Here is a 19315-nt window from a genome sequence, read left to right as displayed (position 1 = left end):
TTCGATGTTGCAACTGGAAAGCTGTTGGGCTTATTTCCTATGACTTACGGTGCTACTTCAATCCCTTATATGCCAAGTTTGGTAGCTTTTCGCCATCGCCCTTTACTTGCTTTCTCCTCTTGAACTATTCTATTGAGTTGTTTTTCTTATAGTCAGAACCAACTTATTTGTACTGTTTTAATTTTTTAAACTATGCCAATTTCACTGCATGATTTATCTTACTCCATTTATCATTTTTTGTGTCCTGGAGTTTTGACAAAAAATTAGAAAAAGCTAATACCCCTTTGTTTCAATTGACGTGTTTATGACTTGGAGAGTCAAAGGTTGTTTTTTCTAAATATTTTGAATTGTTAACTATTATGACTTATAATACATTTTGTATAGTTTATAAATGTAAAAATTTCATTTCAAAAAATTGATATTCTATGTTCATATTCACATTGACCCTCTTACTCCAAATCAGCACACAGATTAAAATGGAGGGAGTACTGATTTACTTTGTCTGAGCAACACTTTGGATTATTTGGCAACTTATTCGTAATTTTATCGACTAATTTAAGGATTAATTTATTCTTTAGGCAGAGAGTAAAACAGATACCTTTTTGTTCTAGCAAAAAGATAATGCTAACTACACAAAAGAAAAAAATGTACTTACCAATTCTTTTGTTCCACCCATTGACAAAGTCTGATTCTTTTTTTTTTTTTTTTAAATCAATTCGTAAATTAAAATTAATAGACATATTCCATAGCTATTTTACATCATCAAAAATAAAAAAGAAACCATCATGACATTAATCTCTAGATATAATAAAGTTTGCTTATCAAAAGAATGTATGAATGAACTATATCTTATCTATTTATCATAATCAAAATCCGTCGTCAAATCAATTAGCATGAATTTTAATGGTTTAGCATCGGATTTGATTCGTCACTAAATTCAGTTTCTTGGCACTTTTCGTTTTTCGAAAGTCTTCCCTTGTGATTTTTTTTTTACTGAGCGTTGTTTGAACTCAGAACCTCGGGGTATTTTCGATAACCTTTTTAAGCGAAGGACAAAAATTAAAGGCCAGAAATTTGAGGGGCAGAAATTAAACGTTTGAAGGGCAATCCGTGCCAAAAAAAAAAATACTTTTAATCCAACTTGACCCAACCTATTTTGACCCAAGTATATTTGGATTGAGTTGGGTTTTGACCCATTCATTAAATGGAAAAGGTCCAGATGTGCCCTTCTACTATACGAAATTGCACGAATATGCCCGTCGTTAAAAGGTGGTCTCACATATGCTCTTAGCGTTATTTTTTTGGTTACTCATGCCCTTGATTTAAGGGAAACCCGACAAAAATATTGGAGGGCAGATTTGTGCATTTTCGCATAGTATGGGGGCATATCTGATCCACTGAAAGTCCTAAATATTATGGCAAAAAACAAAAATATGGCACAAACTATCATTGCATTCCATATTTTTGTTTTTTGCATAATATTTAGGGATTTCAGTGAATCAAATATGCCCCTATACTATGCGAAACTACACAAATCTGCCCTCCAATATTTTTGTGGGATTTCCGTTAAATCAAGGGCATGGGTTACCCAAAAAATAACGTTACGGACATATGTGAGACCACCTTTTAACGACAGGCATATCTGTACAATTTCATATAGTAGAAGGGCACATCTGGACCTTTTCCATTCATTAAATTAACCCATTTTGACCCAACACGGTTTGATCCAACCCGTCCATTTGTCACCTCTGCTATACAGGGACCAAAGTGTAGTTAATTTAACAAGAAGGAGCTCTTTGAAATTTACCCAAAACAAAAAAACAAGGCGGAAAAATCAAAATTCGAAAAGCCTATAAATTAGGGCAGTTTGAAATCTTCATCCCCTCATTTCCTTCTCGTGAAGATGTCAACTGCAGTTTCGCAACAAATCTTCCTTTTCCGAACCCAAATCGAAAACCGTAGGTTTGTTCTTATCATATTTCCGATCTATCAATAAAAATCTGATTTAAAATACACTTGTCTGATCATGAATTTTGTGCAGATTCGATGAAGGAATTTTTCGAGTTCTCGAGTCTGTTTTAGCTTCGATCGATTTAAAATCGTTGGACAGAGTGGTTTATACTTTGAAACAGTTTATGAGACACGAATCTCTCTGCATTATTGAGGAAATCGCTGGAAAATCTACAGAGTATAAGCTTCTGATCGTCGATTTTCTAGTACACGTTTTTAATCTCATTGGAGATACTGAGGTATATACAGCTTTGACTTTATCGAGTTTAAATTGGTAGATTTTGCTTTTTGCTTATTTATTTGGAAACAATTAGTTACAATCGGAGAGAACAGTCGTTTTCAGTAGGATGATGTTTTAAAATTTGGCTTAAAAAAATTTACACGTCGGCAATATCTACTGGAAAAATCGCTTAGATTGGTTGAGTGACTTTGTAGGTGAATATGATAATAGTTGAGTGACTTTCTGAGATAATTACCATTAGTTGAATTGACTTTTGTGTTACAAAAGAAAGTTGAGTAACTTTCTGAGATAAAAACTGTTAGTTGAGTGGCTGTCTGTGAAATTAACTCCTAAAATGCATATAGTGAAAGAGAGTCTGAAGCCTGATGCATTAAACCATGTATTTTGGTGAAATTTGTGGTAAGTAAAAGTGCTGCTTGAAATTTTGTAGCCTTTTGTGTTCAGTAATTGTATTATCTTTGAAAGATATATTTCATGTTAGTAATTTTGTTCTAAGGAAGTTATTTTCTTATGTAGTTTTAGTGTTCAAATGCACTTCAATAAGTATTAGTAGTAGACACGGAAAACTTATATAGCTGTACAAGCGGCGGTGCTTTTGGTGGTAATGTGAGTAGAAAAATACGTAAACAATGATTACTGTGTACCGGAGAAAGTAGTGTTATGTATCTGTAAAGGAAATATATCCTTCCTTATGTATATACAAACTGTTTTAGGTAAAAGTTTGAGAAAACGAAGTACTCAATAGAAGTGATATTTAGGAACACGAGAACCTGACTATCCAATAAGTGTAGTGAAGGAATAATGTTAATCCTACATAAGATATGATTACTCATGGTCGTATTTATTTAAAAGCTAGCTTTCGTTGTATATTGTTGCGCTACACCTCGTTCTTTTCTTTTATGTGACACAATTTGACTGAGCATGAGGTTTAAGAGTTAATTGTAGTCTTCAACAGAATGTCGATGTAGTTGTCGAAGCTTATTTGATATTAGATACATCACAAAATGCTTTAAATTATCTGTTTGAAACTTGTGAAAGATGCACACAAAAATTCAGTTAAAATGTGTCAAACGTTTTGGGAGATTCAAAGTGTAGGCATATCCTATGTTGTGAAAGCTTTAAGAAACCACAACTGATGATGATGTAGGGATCTGTTTTAGCAATTTTGATTGTCCTTTTGTTTTGGTTACAAACAAGTGACTCTTAACAATTGGGTATGCACAGAGTTGCTTGGCCTTGATATATGAGGCACTGCTTATGAGAGAGCAGAAAGCTATAAGTGATCAGAGGCTTCTTGTTTCATATAGTGAGTGGCTCACTTTTGCTGAGCATTCACTTGAAAGTGACTTTTGTTCCATTGCAAACAAGGTAAACTGGTAATAATATTTTGGGCACTTGTAAGCATATTTCGTATACATGTGCAAATGAGCAAGGAATAAAATTCTTTGTATGTGCTGTCCATTGCAAATCTATGCTCACTTTGTAAGATTCTGACCTATTCTAACAGCACATTAAGGTCATACTTAATTCTAAAATGATAATACTGCTTGTAATGTCATATTTCTTTACTTATGTGATCATAGCTTAAAGGTTCTTATCAATTCATATTGTGTTCCCCTTTGGTATGTGTTTGCATATCAGACAGAAAAGAATTTTATAATAGGTTCATATCTGGGTTAGGGTAACTGAATAATTGGTTTGATCTGACATTCAGATGCTATTGTGAGAATCAACTTAACTTTGGTATCTCTATGCCTCTTGTTGGAAGAATTTGTTAGATGTAGGTTAAGTATGATTTTTTTGCATCCTGAATTAGGAATTACACTTGCTGAAAGCATCTCCTTATAATTGGCCTCCTCTACCTCAGCAATGGTCCTCCTTTGTCTAATTTAGAAATATAGTATGGACCTATGTTGCTCGGACTCTCCAAAAATGTTGTCGTACCCGTGTCCGATTCTCCAAAAGATGCACTATTTTTGGAGGATCCAACACGCACCAGTCGGCATTTTTAAGAGTCCGAGCAGCATAGGTATGGACAATTTGTGATGGACATATCTATGTAGTGAAAGTTATGCTAGGAATTAGATCAATCTAGCTGCGTAACTATTGCATGTTTAACACTTTGCCGATACTAAAGAGCATATGTATTTCACTTGATGCTATCTATTTTGTACATTTACTTTTGTGTATCTTATGGATTCAAAAATCTAGTGAAGTTATCTAGTAAGCGTATCCTAATATCTGCCTCTGACTTTTACTTTTCAGGCGTGTGAAAAGGCGCTTTTATGCTTTGAGATGAACATCGTAGATGACCCTGCAAATGACTTCGTAATTGAAAAAATTAAGAAGCTTAAAGATGTTGCAGTAACCTCAGCTTCTTCAAAATCTGGTATGTTCAGGTATTTCATTAACGGAAAAGGGCCAAATATACCCCTGTACTATCGAAAAAGGGCTAAATATACCCTTCGTTATACTTTGGGTCTAAATATACCCCTGCCGTTATACTTTGGGTTCAAATATACCCCTCCACAGTTAAAGTTGACCCCAATCCTACATGGTATTAATATTGTGTAATAAAATAAATATTATGTGGCATGCCACTTCACTTACAAACCCAATTTTACCCCTCCCCTCCCCTCCCTATCTTCTTCCACCACACCTCCCTCTAGTACTGCCGTCCATATGCCCACCACCATTAATTATTGGGGAATCCCTGCTGCTGCTGGTGTAATTTTTAAAGCAAAACGAAGAAACATAACATTTTGCTTTAATTTACAAAATTTGGACAGAATCACAAAAGGCTAGTGATGTATTTTGCTAGAGAAAATCATTAGTGACGAGACTTGAGAACTTAGAAACAATTCTTCTCAAAATGTTCTTTTTTTCAATTTGGGTGTTTTATAGTGCTCAAACTATGATACTTATAACTTATCTATATTAGTCTCTTGCATACTCAAATATTTCAAAGCAAACATTAACTGAACATACGGATAGATTTTGCCTCAAAAAACACATCTCAACCTGCCTAAAGCATTAACAGGAACAAACCCATGTAAAGTTTATCGAGTACAAACTCAAAAGAAACTCTTGCAATATTTCCCAAGCAAAAAATGAAAAGACAACAAAAGGCACACCATCTATATCTCATAACTTGATTCCTGTTCTAACATTAACTATGAATATATATGGACAAAATGAAGTTTTTGTTCTGTCAGTGATCCCCTTTTAAAATTCTTCGGATACTAATTTCCTGTTAAAGAACGTGATGGCTTATGAAATGGGTCCAGGTACAAATACTCAATTATACAGAAGGAAAGACAGAAGAAGAAGAGGAGGAGATCTTGAGGACACAAAGAGAGTAAAATTGTCAGCAGGATCTCCCCCCAAACATGGCCTTAGCAAGTGGGATCTTCTTTAATGTTATTTCGGTGGCCCTCTACAAGAAGAGGAATGAAACAGTAAAGTTTGCTTTCAGATTTACAAGGAAACACAATACAGTAGCAGGGATTCCCCAATAATTAATGGTGGTGGGCATAAGGACGGTAATAGTAGAGGGAGAGGTGGTGGTGGAAGAAGATAGGAAGGGGAGGGGTAAAATTGGGTTTGTAGGTGAGGTGGCATGCCACATAATATTTATTTTATTAAAATATTAATGCCACGTAGGATTGGGGTCAACTTTAACTGTGGAGGGGTATATTTGAACCCAAAGTATAACGGCAGGAGTATATTTGGACCCAAAGTATAACGAAGGGTATATTTGGCCCTTTTTTGATAGTACAAGGGTATATTTGGCCCTTTTCCGTTTCATTAAACCCCTCCTTTGTTTCCTTCATAGTTAATGTTCTGCCATGTATGTTCCTGACATGTATGTGAATTGAATTCAATAATTTGGTGGAATGACATCAAAGTGTTCCTTTAGAGCATGTAACTAGAAGGGTGGTGAGGGGGATGTTAATCGTTGTCAGTTCATTATTGCTAAAGCTTTCTAGTGGTATATTAGTTCAGGCGCAGACAGCAGAGTACTTCAAGAACAAAAGTATTCTGGAGAACTCACAAGGATCCTACATTTCTGTGGAAGCTAAAAGTTCAGGAAGCACTCTGTTTAAAGATGGAATCAAAAGACGACACAGACGCCAATTGGATGAATACCGACATTTGAAACTGGATGGAATAACTGGAGACGTGCCAAATACCTTGGTAGGACTTTCTGCCAATAGCATTCCTTCCCCTGCCCTCTAAGTAAAAGAGGAACATATTTAATTTCATCTTTAATTACAATTTGGTAGTGCAGGAATGATTTTTCTTTGAAGTATTACTATTAGGGAGTCACCAATATGATCAAGAGATCAACTGCCCTTCTTATGGTTAGTATCTCGGCAGGTAATTACTTTGATTAATATAGCACGATATCAATTACCACTACTAGAAAACGAGATTTTTCCCACCGACATTCAGTGGGAAAAAACATGATTTTCATACCTCATTTCCACCGAACAATCTCACTAGGAAAACGCATGGTGGAAAACAGGTTCCTATTGAAATGCCGGAAAAGTTCCTAATTTTTCCATGTGAAAACTCTGCTATTTAGGTTTTATCTACCGACATTCAATGGGAAATAGTCACTGAAAAGGAAAATAGTGATTTTTTTGTAGTGTACTCCGATATGTTTAAAACTTAAAAAGTAATTTGGTCTTTTATTCGTATGCCTGCGAAAAGAGTGAGGAATTTTTTTTTGCTGTGGTAAGAACCTCTAGTTTCATCTATTCACTCTCTTTTTTTTTTCCCTCTAATTGAAGAGAGTTTGTTTATATCTACTGAAAATGAGACAACGTCAGACTGCTTGCCTTGTCTCTTCTCAACCTGGGTCCTGCAATAGGATCCTAGCATGCTAGTGATAAATCTTAAATAAAATATGTTTCTTAGGGAATCTATAATTAATTCTAAGCAACAAACAAAGAGTACATTTGCAGCAAGATATTAGCTTCAGCCCCTCTCCACGCAATCACGTGCCTACGCAGTTGAATCTTTTGTCAGTTTTTATACTTCAGCAAATTGGATAGGCATAACTTACTAGTCAAAATCAGAGAGTTGGCTTAGTAAGAGATTTTAACTCAAATAACTAGGAATTTGTAAATCTTTTTAGAAATCATAAAATGAAGAGGACATAATGAAAAAAGAGATAGAATGGATGCTTCTTTCTTTAATTTATCACTAATTAAGAAATCATGTGAGATGGAAGTATCGTGCATAGTTTTGAATAGGAAGAATCACGGGCAGATAGATACAAGTTCATCCTAACACAATAGCTTTAGCTCAGATCATGTGTGTGTTAAATAATTCACTAAATTACTAAAAATAATAGGTTTTGAACCCAGTAAATCAAATGGACTATAATAGAATTTTGACCTCAAACCCATAAAGTTGAAAAATTCTGGAGTCCGGCGCTAAAATGACACTTTTTGAACCTTGAAGACAAAAATGGTATGTCTTCTTTTTTTTTATACCAAAAGGGGTTTTTCGTTGGTTATCCAACGAAATGTTAACCCCATTTAACATTTCCGTCAAATGTTAAAAAAAATAAAAATTGTATTTCGTTACATACTTGGCGAAATAAAAAAAAATTGTTTATGTTTTTTTTTGTATTTCGCTAGGTTACTAGCGAAATGTAATTCATTTTTTTTCCTTTTTTTTTTTTTTTTTTTTAAATCCACTTTTTCGTGTGTTTTTTTTAAGTTTCCTAAAATAAAATTATGAAAATATAAATTTTTTAGGACACAAAAAAATCAATTTTCCTGATTTATTGTTTTAGATATTTTAATTAATTAAAAAAATCCAATTTTTCATTTCAAGACATAACTTTATTTTGAATATAAATTTAATTCAATTAGATAAAAACATAGTTAAAAATATAGGAGAAAGAGTAGTTGTAAATTGGTGAAACTTTAAACAATCATAACTTTACGCTCGGATATCCGATTTATGCAAAAAAAAAATTGATTTTGCATATTTTTCCGAGATCTAGCCGCGCAAACTGCCGTAAAAAAAGAAAACAAAATTGTATTTCGTTAGGTAGGTGGCGAAATACAAAAAAAAAATAAAAAAAAAAATTGTATTTCGCCACCTACCTAACGAAATACAATTTTTTTTTAATTTTTTTTTTGTATTTCTCTAGGTTACTAGCGAAATGTAATTCATTTTGTTTCCTTTTTTTTTTTTTTTTTTTAAATCCACTTTTTCGTGTGTTTTTTTTTAAGTTTCCTAAAATAAAATTATGAAAATATAAATTTTTTAGGACACAAAAAAATCAATTTTCCTGATTTATTGTTTCAGATTCATTTTTCCTGATTTATTGTTTCAGATTCATTTTTCCTGATTCTAAAAAAACCATTTTCCAGATTTAAAAAAAAAAAAATCCAGTAATAAAATATCATAATTTACATATTTTTTTTTTAAAAAAAATAGTATTGACCGTTAGTCAAAGGGCATAAATGAGCCAAAAAGTTGAATTGAGGGGTATTCGTAGCAAAATAGATGAATGAAGGGTATTTTTAGACCTTTTCTAATAGTTCAGGAGCATTTTTGCCAGTTTCTGTTAAATTTTTAACAAAATATTTGAGAGTTGACTAAAAACACACCACTTATGCAAACATAATGCTCCATGTAAGAGAACGTATATAGTTTTAGGTCCAAACCTAAATGTAATATACTATTTTGATCCTTTTCTCGAAAACTAAACTGTAACGGCGCGGTTAAGTCCAATAACACAGTAAAATACTACGTTAAAGATTATTTTTTGTATAAAGCAGTATTTTACTGCAGTAGTTTTGGAAACTTTAGGTTTAAGTGTTATATTTTTGTAAGGTTATTTTAGAACTTTATATGTCGAGAAAATTAGTCAGCTTTATTTTCAAAAATTGAAACCACATAAGTGAAATTGACATTCACAGCTACATTACTCCGAAATTTTTATGTTGAAGTCTATTGCGCATCATCATATTATAAGTAAAGAAAACTGAAAATTTCCCGCCAATTTGGGGGAAAATTAAAATTGGAAGGGAAAAAAGAGGTTTTCTAGAAAATCGGCCCGGCCAAACCGCCTTATGGCAGTTTGCGCCGCTAGATTTCGGAAAAATATGCAAAATCATTTTTTTTTTGCATAAATCGAATATCCGAGCGCAAAGTTATGACTGTTTAATGTTTCACCAAATTACAACTACTCTTTCTCCTATATTTTGTAACTATGTTTTTATCTAATTGAATTAGATTTATATTCAAAATAAAGTTATGTCTTGAAATGAAAAATTGAATTTTTTTAATTAATTAAAATATCTGAAACAATAAATCAGGAAAATTAATTTTTTTGTGTCCTAAAAAATTTATATTTTCATAATTTTATTTTAGAAAACTTAAAAAAAACACACGAAAAAGTGGATTTAAAAAAAAAAAAATGAATTACATTTCGCTAGTAACCTAGCGAAATACAAAAAAAAAAAACATAAATAATTTTTTTTTATTTCGCCAGGTATGTAACGAAATACAATTTTTTTTTTTTAACATTTGACGAAAATGTTAAATGGGGTTAACATTTCGTTGGATAACCAACAAAAAGCCCCTTTTGGTATAAAAAAAAGAAGACATATCATTTTTGTCTTCAAGGTCCAAAAAAGTGTCATTTTGACGCCGGACTCAAAAATTCTGGATGTGACTCCAGTAAGAATGATGCGATGAATCCTCTACCGAATGCGAATGATCTTAGGCTCTGACTTAACTCTCTTTGGGAAAACCAAATTAAAAATCTTAGAGTTTCAGGGAATTGATTCTCACTAAAATGTTTGCCACATTTTGTTTGTTTGTTTTTTCGTTTTCTTTCCAAAATTTTAGTGTTAAACAGAACCCGAAGCCTTGAATTTCCACCATTCTAGAGTCTGACCAAAAGCAAACAAAAAGTAAAAAAGAAAATATTTAATAAATAAGAAAACAGCCATTTTCCCAATAATCGAATCTTCCATATCACCAAGTGCAATTAATGGATGCATTGAAGCTCGCATGTTTTTTATTTTCTCTAAGAGCGTACTGAAGATGTCTGTTTTTTACTCTTTCTTTATTCATCACCTTCAAAAACTGATTATGCTATTACCCCCATAAACAATATTTACAAGGTTCTCATCCTGTCGACCACGTCTCTTCTTCCTAAGAATTTACTGTTTTGAAAAATTCGAAACTGGAAACTGAAATAGAAGAAAAAGTTTGTATTCTATGAGATAAATACAATTCAACACTATGAAGGGGTGGGTGAGTAGGTGGGGGACCCATCACTTATTTTTATTCTTAGAAGGAAAAGTGATTTGGTTACTAGACCAGTTGAACATAGAAAATTGGATATGATAATTATATACTCCCTCCTGTTCAAAATTAATGTCCAATTAATCTTTTTTACACCCCTTAAGAAAATATTTAACTTCTAGAAAAAATAAGTATTTTGATTAAAATACCTTTAATTAAATACTACCTAATCGATATAGTTTCTTGATTAGTACATAAAAACTCACTTATCTGAATAAGGTAAATTTGGAAGAACATAATTAGTTCCTTCTTAATTATGTAAGTGAACACTTATTTTGAATCAAAATGAAAATGCTAAGTGTACACTTATTTTGTATCGGAGGAATTATTCAATTGCATTTTACTAGCTGGGAAAGAGGGGTGTTTTTCTCGGAATAGAAGATAGCAAGTTTGGAATCATGTGGAAAGCATTAAATGCTCAAGAGTGGGAATCGAAGCTTAGGGTTCTTCAACTCTTATTGTTTATGGTGTATCATTTCAGAAACCTCGTGATACATTTGCTCTAATAAGTTGATGAAGATTTTTTTAATTATATGTCTTGCTAAGCCATACTGCTAAAGAATCTTTTCATTTTCATCCCAACTTAATTAATGGTGAAGCAGATGTGTAAGTTGTAACAGCTTAAATTACTTAATGTTGTGCATGTTACCACTGCACTATCGTATAATTATACTTCTTTTATTTTCATGTTGGTCTTCTACAATGTTTGTTTGCAACAGTTATTTCAACTTTGCGTCGGATCTAATTAACTGGTTTTCATTAATATTTGGTAGCTGGTTGTTTGTTCCGAAGTCATTGTTTCATTTTTCCCCTCCCCAAATTAAAATATTATAATTGTTTTTTCCAATCTATATCTTATCGAGAAATGGTATGGAAAATATTAGATTTGCTGATACATTGGATTATTCAGTTGCCTTGAGGGTAGAAGAAGAGAGATGTTGTTCATCGGTTAAGGTTGAAGAGTAAAAATGAAGGAAATATCCAACTTTTAGAACTCTTAGAATATGTGAAAGAGATGGTACTAAATTGGACGTAATGAAAAATTATTAATCCGCCAAAAAGTTTCTAAACCTTCCAATTCTTGCTCTTGAAAAAGGGTAAATACGTACACAGACGGAGCGTATACACCGAAGTAAATTAACTTACTAAGCTTAAGTGATTCAATGAACTGAGAATATGAATTAGCCACAATTAAATGACAGAAGTCTATATACAAACACATGAAATGCATTTCTTGGTTCAATGTAAACAACTAATGCAGGTAAGTTTTCACCTTGAACTTTCTCGCATCTGGTATTTACACTGAATCAATAGACACATGCGTTAGTACTTAGGGGTCGTTTGGTTCGCAAACAAAATTATCCTGGGATTAATTAATATGCATTCTTAACTTACTAGATTACTTTAATTCTAGTGATTAAGTTAATATGATTTGATATAAACAGTTGTTGTGAGTAAATATTTATACCTCTTTTCTTCTTTAAAGGGAAGACGGATGTGTACCCGATCTAAGAGAAGAAACTTTAGGAGTCGTTTGGTTTAGACATGATTTGAAACCATGAGATGAAATCATGTTTGGACATGTAATTTGGATTTCTTAAGTTGTATATTTTCTTATAGACATAAAAACCCCTTAAGTTGTGAAAACTATCAAACTTTCTCAATTCTTATACAATCTTACCACATGAGCAAGCCATAGTTCATAATAAAATTAATACGCTACTAGAAGGTCTTCTAAAAAATACAACAACAATTGATTAAACTTTAGTTCAAACAAAAGGAAAATTTAACATGAATAGTAATGTAACTACCCTTTAATATAATCCACTCACATGGTACAAACATAAATAACGGTTAGTAGAAGTTAATGAGGTTGGTGGGAGTAATTGTTAAAAATATCTACCAACTTATGAGTCTTTTTTTACAAAATATAAACTTATGGGTCAAGTTTTTCATTTAAAATTTTGAAATTATGATTTGAAATCCAAAATCATGCCTTTTTGGATGATTTGAGATTTCATCTCATGAGATGAAATCGCATGTCCAAACATCTAATAAGAGTGCACACACCCTCTCTTTAAACTTGGAAAAACGAATCTATCGGATCAACAAGATTTTAGCTCAATTAAATAGTTCTGCGAAATATTCTCAAAAATAACATTTCGTATATGTAGAGGTGACTGATGGCTTTTCCAGCCTTTACTATACATCATACATGAGAAGAAATTAAATGCTGGACGTGTATTTGATTATATGGGCTGATTATTAAGCTTGGAATTTGTCTTAAGCACGTCATATTTTATAGATTAAACAGCGTAAACACATGGTTTGCAGCCTAAACAATTTCTTATTAATGTCAAAATAATGTTCGTTGACGGAGGACAAGTCAATCGACACAAATTAAACCTTAAATTGTCAAAATGTGGAAAATTAGAAAAGAAAAAAAAAGTTTCCCCACTTGATTTGCGCCGATGTTCAATTAGTATTTTGAGTTTTCAATACACTAGTAATTGTCTTACTCGGGCTTCTTTTGCCTACTAAAAAATTTGTTGATGACTCATGTTTTCTGGTAACATCAATTTGTCCTTTTTTTAAAAAAAAAAAAAAAAGCAGGGGAGGTGGGTTGGCTGGAGGGTGAAAGGAAAAAAGGAAATATATGAAGGATTTAGGTGTATTATATATAACTGAGAATGTAAAAAGCTTTTACACTATTAATGTTTTTTTTACGACGGTAGCAAGTCATTTACCAACTTTTGCAAGTTGATTTTGCAATTAGTCCACATATTTGGAAAGAAATGCTAAATTGAAAATATGCATTAGTGTGTTTGGTGAAAAACTGTTGAGAAACACTTTTTCTTAAAATAACTAAGATGTCCTTAGAGCTATTTACAAAAGACATAAATCTAAAATTATTTTACATTAAAAAGGTCGAATGACAGAAATATCAAAACATATAATTAAGAGTTATATAGGGTTTAAGACTAGTATTTCGAAGATTACAAAAGTTAATGAGGACATTGTAAAAGGTTTAGTCAAACAAAAAGTGCTTCTAAATCATAAAACCATAAGTTAGAGATGATCAACTTATGGCGTATAACTGGTTTTGGAACAATTATAAACACTTTTAATATATTCACCAAACGCGTAGATAATTTTTTTTAAAAAAATGCTTATAAACCAGTTTGGCCAGCTTATAACATTAAGCAAACACCCTTATAATTATTTACACCATCGTGAATATATAGTACATCCTCCATCTCAATTAATGTGGTACTTTTCGTTTTCCCGGAGTCAATTTGACTAATCGTTGGGGATAAGTTGGATTGTTTAATATTTTAAAATTAAAATTCAAATATCTAAAAATTATACGAAAAATATGATGAGCTACGACTCTTATCATGTCAATATGATGAGCTGCGACTCTTATCATGTCAATATGATGAAAATACATTTTGAAATGTTGGTCAATGTTTATATAGTTTGAATATCAAAAAACAAATATCACATAAATTAGGACGGAGAAAATAATAATAATATTAATAATAATAATAATAACAATGATAATCTTAAGAAATACTTATGTTTAGTTTCTTAAAGGTTAACTCTAGGCAATTTGTTCCCAATTTTCATCCAAGGAGTATGGCGGTTTACAAGAAAGACGAAAGACATAGTCACTAACAAAAAATTTATGTTTCTATGTGAATGTCCGCCAACAAACATTCACGTCGAGCTCATCTTTTGCTCTTGCTCGGGGCTAGGGTTTTTGCATCGTTACTCACCATTTTGATAAACCCTAACCCTAGTTGTTCTCCCATGAATTTATTGCCCTTGTCTTATCTAGTACTCTAGTCTTTAAAAAACACGTCTTCTACTATTCTTTAAAAACATTTCATTTGCAACCTTCATTATTTATTACTACTAGTATATAGCTATAAGTATAGATCTCTCAAATATACATACGAGTCAAACAATAACGTGGAAATTGATCAAACTGAATTATTAGTTGCCAACCTTTAACGCATCTTGGCGGTGGACATATATGTACAACCTCTCACCCTTAATTCTCTTTTTTCTTTATTAATTGTACTTAAACTAACTCAAAGAGTAACAAAATGAAGCTCGAAATGTTTTGTTTTCTAAATCCGTGAAAATCCAACTTTATGATGCCAATTTTACATGATTAATATTTAACGGACCTTAGGATTGGAAGTGTCCACAATATTTTTTTATATGCGTGGTATTCGGGCCAGCTTTCACCTAGTGGTAGAGACAGAATTTCTACCGAGGAATTAAGAGAATAACAAAATTTATACATGCACGTAGTAGCCAAGGGGAGTGTAATTGGCACACAATGTAATTTTCTGGTGAAGAGGGTTTGGATGTTCCTCCCCCTAGCTCCAACCATGTGCTTGCGTGTACCTCGACTAATTTCATGAGATACCTGCTACTAGCTCTCTCCAGCACAGGTATTAAATAACTCTGTCTAAGTGTCCATAATATTTTATTTATTAATGCATTCTATACAACAGTAACTCCTTCTAAAGCATTATAAATAGGTTCTCAGCTCATTCTCTTCCAAACTACACTTTGTCCTAGCTACTACAATATCATATCTCTCTTCCTTAATTCTCATTCTCTTTGTTCAAGTTGTCTTTTTGGCACTAAAATGGGAACAGGAAGTTCTCCTTGTGCTTCTTGCAAATTGTTAAGGCGTCGTTGCGCCAAGGACTGCATCTTTGCCCCTTACTTCCCTCCTGATGATCCCCACAAGTTTGCCATTGTTCACAAGGTGTTTGGTTCTAGCAATGTTAGCAAGATGTTGCAGGTACTTCTCTTTCTTCTCACCCTTTACAAAAAAAAAAACAAATCCTTCTTATGAGTAATGTAGTACACCAACCCAAAAGAACAAGAATGAAGAAACCCTTTGTGAGTTTGCAAGTAGGATATGTAACCTTTTCTTAAAAAAAGAAACCTTAAATTTATCCAAAACCATTGTTGAAGTAGTCAGAAAAATTAAAACGCTTTAGAAGTATTTTCTGAACTTGAAATGTAGATCCCATCTATCCTTAACTAGATGTCATAGGTTCAAGTCATGAAAATGACCTGGCAAGGAGTGCTTCACCTTTTGGTGTCCTTACAGAGCAAATCTGGATTAGTTGGTTAGTAGGTTTCAAATACCGCATAAAACCAAAAATGAACTTGATATGACCAAAAATTCGATGCCAAATGGTCATATAGAGGGGCGGTTTCTTCATGTTATATATAGAGGCAAAGCTAGGGGCACAAGGGTTCATGTGAATTACTTTCGCGGAAAATTAAAATTATATATATATATATGGTCAAACTTATTTTTTATGTATATATAGTAGATGTTGAATCCTCTTGGCTTTTTTGGGGTTTACTTTTTTATATTGTGAATCCCCTTATTAGTGAAAATCTTAATTCCGCCATTACTAGTTATATATGTATGCTACAATTTTTAAACATCCTTTTCTTGGTTTACATTTATATTTCAGGAACTTCCAATACAACAGAGAGCAGATGCAGTTAGCAGTTTGGTGTATGAAGCAAATGCAAGAGTTAGAGACCCTGTATATGGATGTGTAGGTGCCATCTCTTTTCTACAAAATCAAGTATCTCAGTTACAAATGCAATTGGCTGTAGCCCAAGCAGAGATACTATGTATCCAGATGCAGCAAGAACCTGTTCCAAGTTTGCCAACAACTCTAATGGAACCAGAAGATAAATCACCATTTTCAACAAGTAATAATAACTCGATTAATAATAATAACTTCAATAATAATCTGCAGCAGTACCTAAGCTTTGCATCTTCTAGCAGTTCTATAATGCAAGACCCTGTAAAGAGAGAGTCTCTCTGGACATAAACTAATTATAATAGCTAGCTCTTGGTAATTTTGTTATGTTGTTAATGTAGCTGGAGTACTTGTTAAGTAATGAAGTGCTAGCATTTTGACTGCTTGTCTGTTTCATTTTATATGATACTCTTTTTTTTTAATCTAGTCGAAAAGTTAGAATGAAGCCAACAATTCTATATTTAGAAATTTTTTACTTCAAACTTTATACATATTTTTACCCTTAGTGGCATTCTTAAAACTTAAGTTCTATGGATACTTATAATATATGCAAAAAATCTGTTTTTCTTTTTATAACTCAATTTTCAGTCAAATGCTTATGCCACCATATATGAAACGGAAAGGGTAGAAATTTCAAACGAGGAAAAAAATAATCAAAGATGAAGACTAGTATAACTTATTTAATTTGTATATATGTGCTCATACCTAGGTCCCTAGCATGTGGAATTTGTGGAGTAAGAGTGAAGTAAGGTTTGACATTTTCATGGAATTTGGTCGGTGCTTTCTCTCTTTATTTCTTTCTTATTAAAGTCCAAAATTACTTTGATTGAATATCACACAATTTGATAAGGTCTTGTTCAGTACTTTAATGAATGATTAAACGTATAGTATGAGACGACTACGGCATGCATGGATGTTGAATCACCAATTAGTAAATACTCTAATTAATAGTAATGGCATTGGTGAGAGTATATCACAGAAAATAATGATTCAATTTTCACTATCATCTTTTCTCTTTTATTTTCTTTTTCTTCCAATGCAATAGAAAAAAATATATATAAAAAATGTGTATGTCGGAGAAATACATAGGAGTCCTTTTATTGGGGAAAGTGTTCTTCCGATGCTTCCATGCTAGTTTTCGCTGGCTGCTCTGCGTGGAATTGCTCATTCTTGTTTGTCCTAACGAGGTGCGCACCTTGTTAAGACGAACAAGGATGAGCAATTGATATACTACTTATGATAAGATAATTAAATAATTCAATACAAAATGTCAGTCTCCTTCGCTATTAAAATGTGAATGTACATTTCTAAAGTCTTGTCTTAAAGGAGTACTAGATTTTCCTAGTAGGTTCTCAATGAGAGAGCTAACAAAATGTGTTGCCATATTCATGAATTCCTTTTCTTTTATTAGGATTTTTTACGAGATATATTGTCGAATAATTAGCGGACATTCAAGAGAAGTCATGCAAATAATATTAAAATGTGAATGTACATTTCTAAAGTAATAAGATCTAGCAAGCTATTTTTTTTTTCGCCTCTTAAGTTGGTCATTTGATTATTAAAACTTAAAAGGCCATTTGACATTTTTGAAAGGAAGTGACCATTGACAATATTGCAAGGTCATTGCCTATTTAATTTGGAGTTGAAGAAAAATGGAATTGGCTCTTCTACAAGGGCAAACTCTTGCATATATAAAAATAGTTAACTTTCTTTTCATTTCATGTATTTAATACATCAGAAGAAATAAAATTTCTTTATAGTTCCTTGTCTAATTCTTTTATTTTACTTTTAACTTTCTATTGTTTCTGTAATAGAAAACAAAAGGAAAATTTACTTGCCATGGTTATCCCTAAAACTTAATTATGAATAATAACTAGCTTATTTAATATTTAATTTTAGCAGCTATATTATTCTAAAATTACATTTCATAGCTACCCAACTATATTTCAATTACTTTGTTTCATCATCTCCTAAATAAACGGTCCATTAGCTATTCTATCCCTAAATACACGGTCCATGAGATCTCACCCCTCTCTTTATCTCTCTCACCCTTCTCTTTCTCTCTCTCTGTTACCTATCTCACTCCCAGATCTGTTTTAACAGAGGGAGTATTATAAACAACTTATTTGGCATTTGAAATGCAAAAATTAAAGTTCAGCTCCTTTTGAAGGGCAATCCGTGCAATTTCTTCATTGTTGTTACATATCGTTCAAAGGTTTTTTTTTTTTAATGCTTCCGCCTGAGCATTGAATGCTGCCGGTGGAGTTGGTGGAAGTGGTGCTGGTGCCTGGTGAGTATAATCGGTGGCTTGAAAGAGGCGATGATGATTTGTAAAATATTGCTAATTCCCTTCTCTCACTGATAATGGCGCTATTCTACCGCCCCTCTGGTATGAATCCAACGCATACTCCACCTCTGATGAGAGTTGTGGAGCTTCATGTCCACCAAGTGTTTGATAAAATGTTTGAGTATATTTCAGTGTACTATTTCAGTATATTTCGTTGTATTTTAATGTATTTCTAATTTATTAAACAGTTTCTGATATATTTTATTGTATTCCATTGTATATACACATACTACAATTTTATATTTCTTAAACAATCAACCATATTTCATTGTATTCCAGTGTATATTTTTCTGTATTTGGAAGTATTTCTAAAAGTTTGGAATGGAGTAATTTGGAGAAAGAAATGTGGTTGTCGTGATTGTTGTTTGTGGTGGAGGAAGTGCCAACAAGGAAAGCAGTGGAGGATCTCCAGCCAATGGCCGAAGCTCAGCCATAACAATTCGTTTGTTAAATCTCCATGGATGGGCCAAAAGAAGAGGAAAATTCTTCTTATGTTTGCTGATCATGTGGTGTTGTTTATCTTATGAGTGATGAAGAATAGTATTGATTATATCAATATGATATTGTAGCATTATCTAGGAGCAAGAGAATAGGTTGTTGGTGTAGAAACATCATTGATGAGAGTTGTGGAGTTTCATGCCCACCAAGTGTTTGATAAAATGTTTCAGTATATTTCAGTGTATTTCTGTGTATTAACAAACAATATATTTAATTTTCAGTATATTTCACTGTATTTCAGTGTATTATTTTTGCCATTGATTATGTGTATTTCACTGTGTT

General features: G+C 32.5%; 2 protein-coding genes across 5 annotated transcripts; both read left to right on the top strand.

The window, feature by feature from the left end:
- The first annotated feature begins 1828 nt into the window (after positions 1-1828).
- On the top strand, positions 1829-6968 carry LOC132626498 (protein DOUBLE-STRAND BREAK FORMATION). Of its 4 annotated transcripts, XM_060341408.1 has the most exons (6): positions 1829-1962; positions 2042-2249; positions 3476-3619; positions 4517-4640; positions 6252-6448; positions 6543-6968. In XM_060341408.1, exons 1-6 carry the CDS (start codon positions 1904-1906, stop codon positions 6546-6548), a joined length of 738 nt encoding a protein of 245 aa, XP_060197391.1. In that variant the 5' UTR covers positions 1829-1903; the 3' UTR covers positions 6549-6968. The 4 variants fall into 4 exon arrangements, with proteins under 4 accessions (XP_060197391.1, XP_060197386.1, XP_060197400.1 ...); XM_060341403.1 differs by having other exon boundaries at positions 6252-6968; XM_060341417.1 differs by lacking the exons at positions 6252-6448; positions 6543-6968 and adding an exon at positions 5539-6238.
- An 8224-nt stretch (positions 6969-15192) lies between these two features.
- On the top strand, positions 15193-16527 carry LOC132626495 (LOB domain-containing protein 12). Its single transcript, XM_060341402.1, has 2 exons — positions 15193-15419; positions 16111-16527. The coding sequence occupies exons 1-2, from the start codon at positions 15261-15263 to the stop codon at positions 16477-16479; spliced, it is 528 nt and encodes a 175-aa protein (XP_060197385.1). The 5' UTR covers positions 15193-15260; the 3' UTR covers positions 16480-16527.
- The last annotated feature ends 2788 nt before the right edge of the window (positions 16528-19315 follow it).

Source organism: Lycium barbarum, chromosome 1 (genome assembly GCF_019175385.1).
Source record: "Lycium barbarum isolate Lr01 chromosome 1, ASM1917538v2, whole genome shotgun sequence".
Lineage (NCBI taxonomy): Eukaryota > Viridiplantae > Streptophyta > Magnoliopsida > Solanales > Solanaceae > Lycium > Lycium barbarum.
This window is presented reverse-complemented; position numbering and strand designations above follow the sequence as displayed.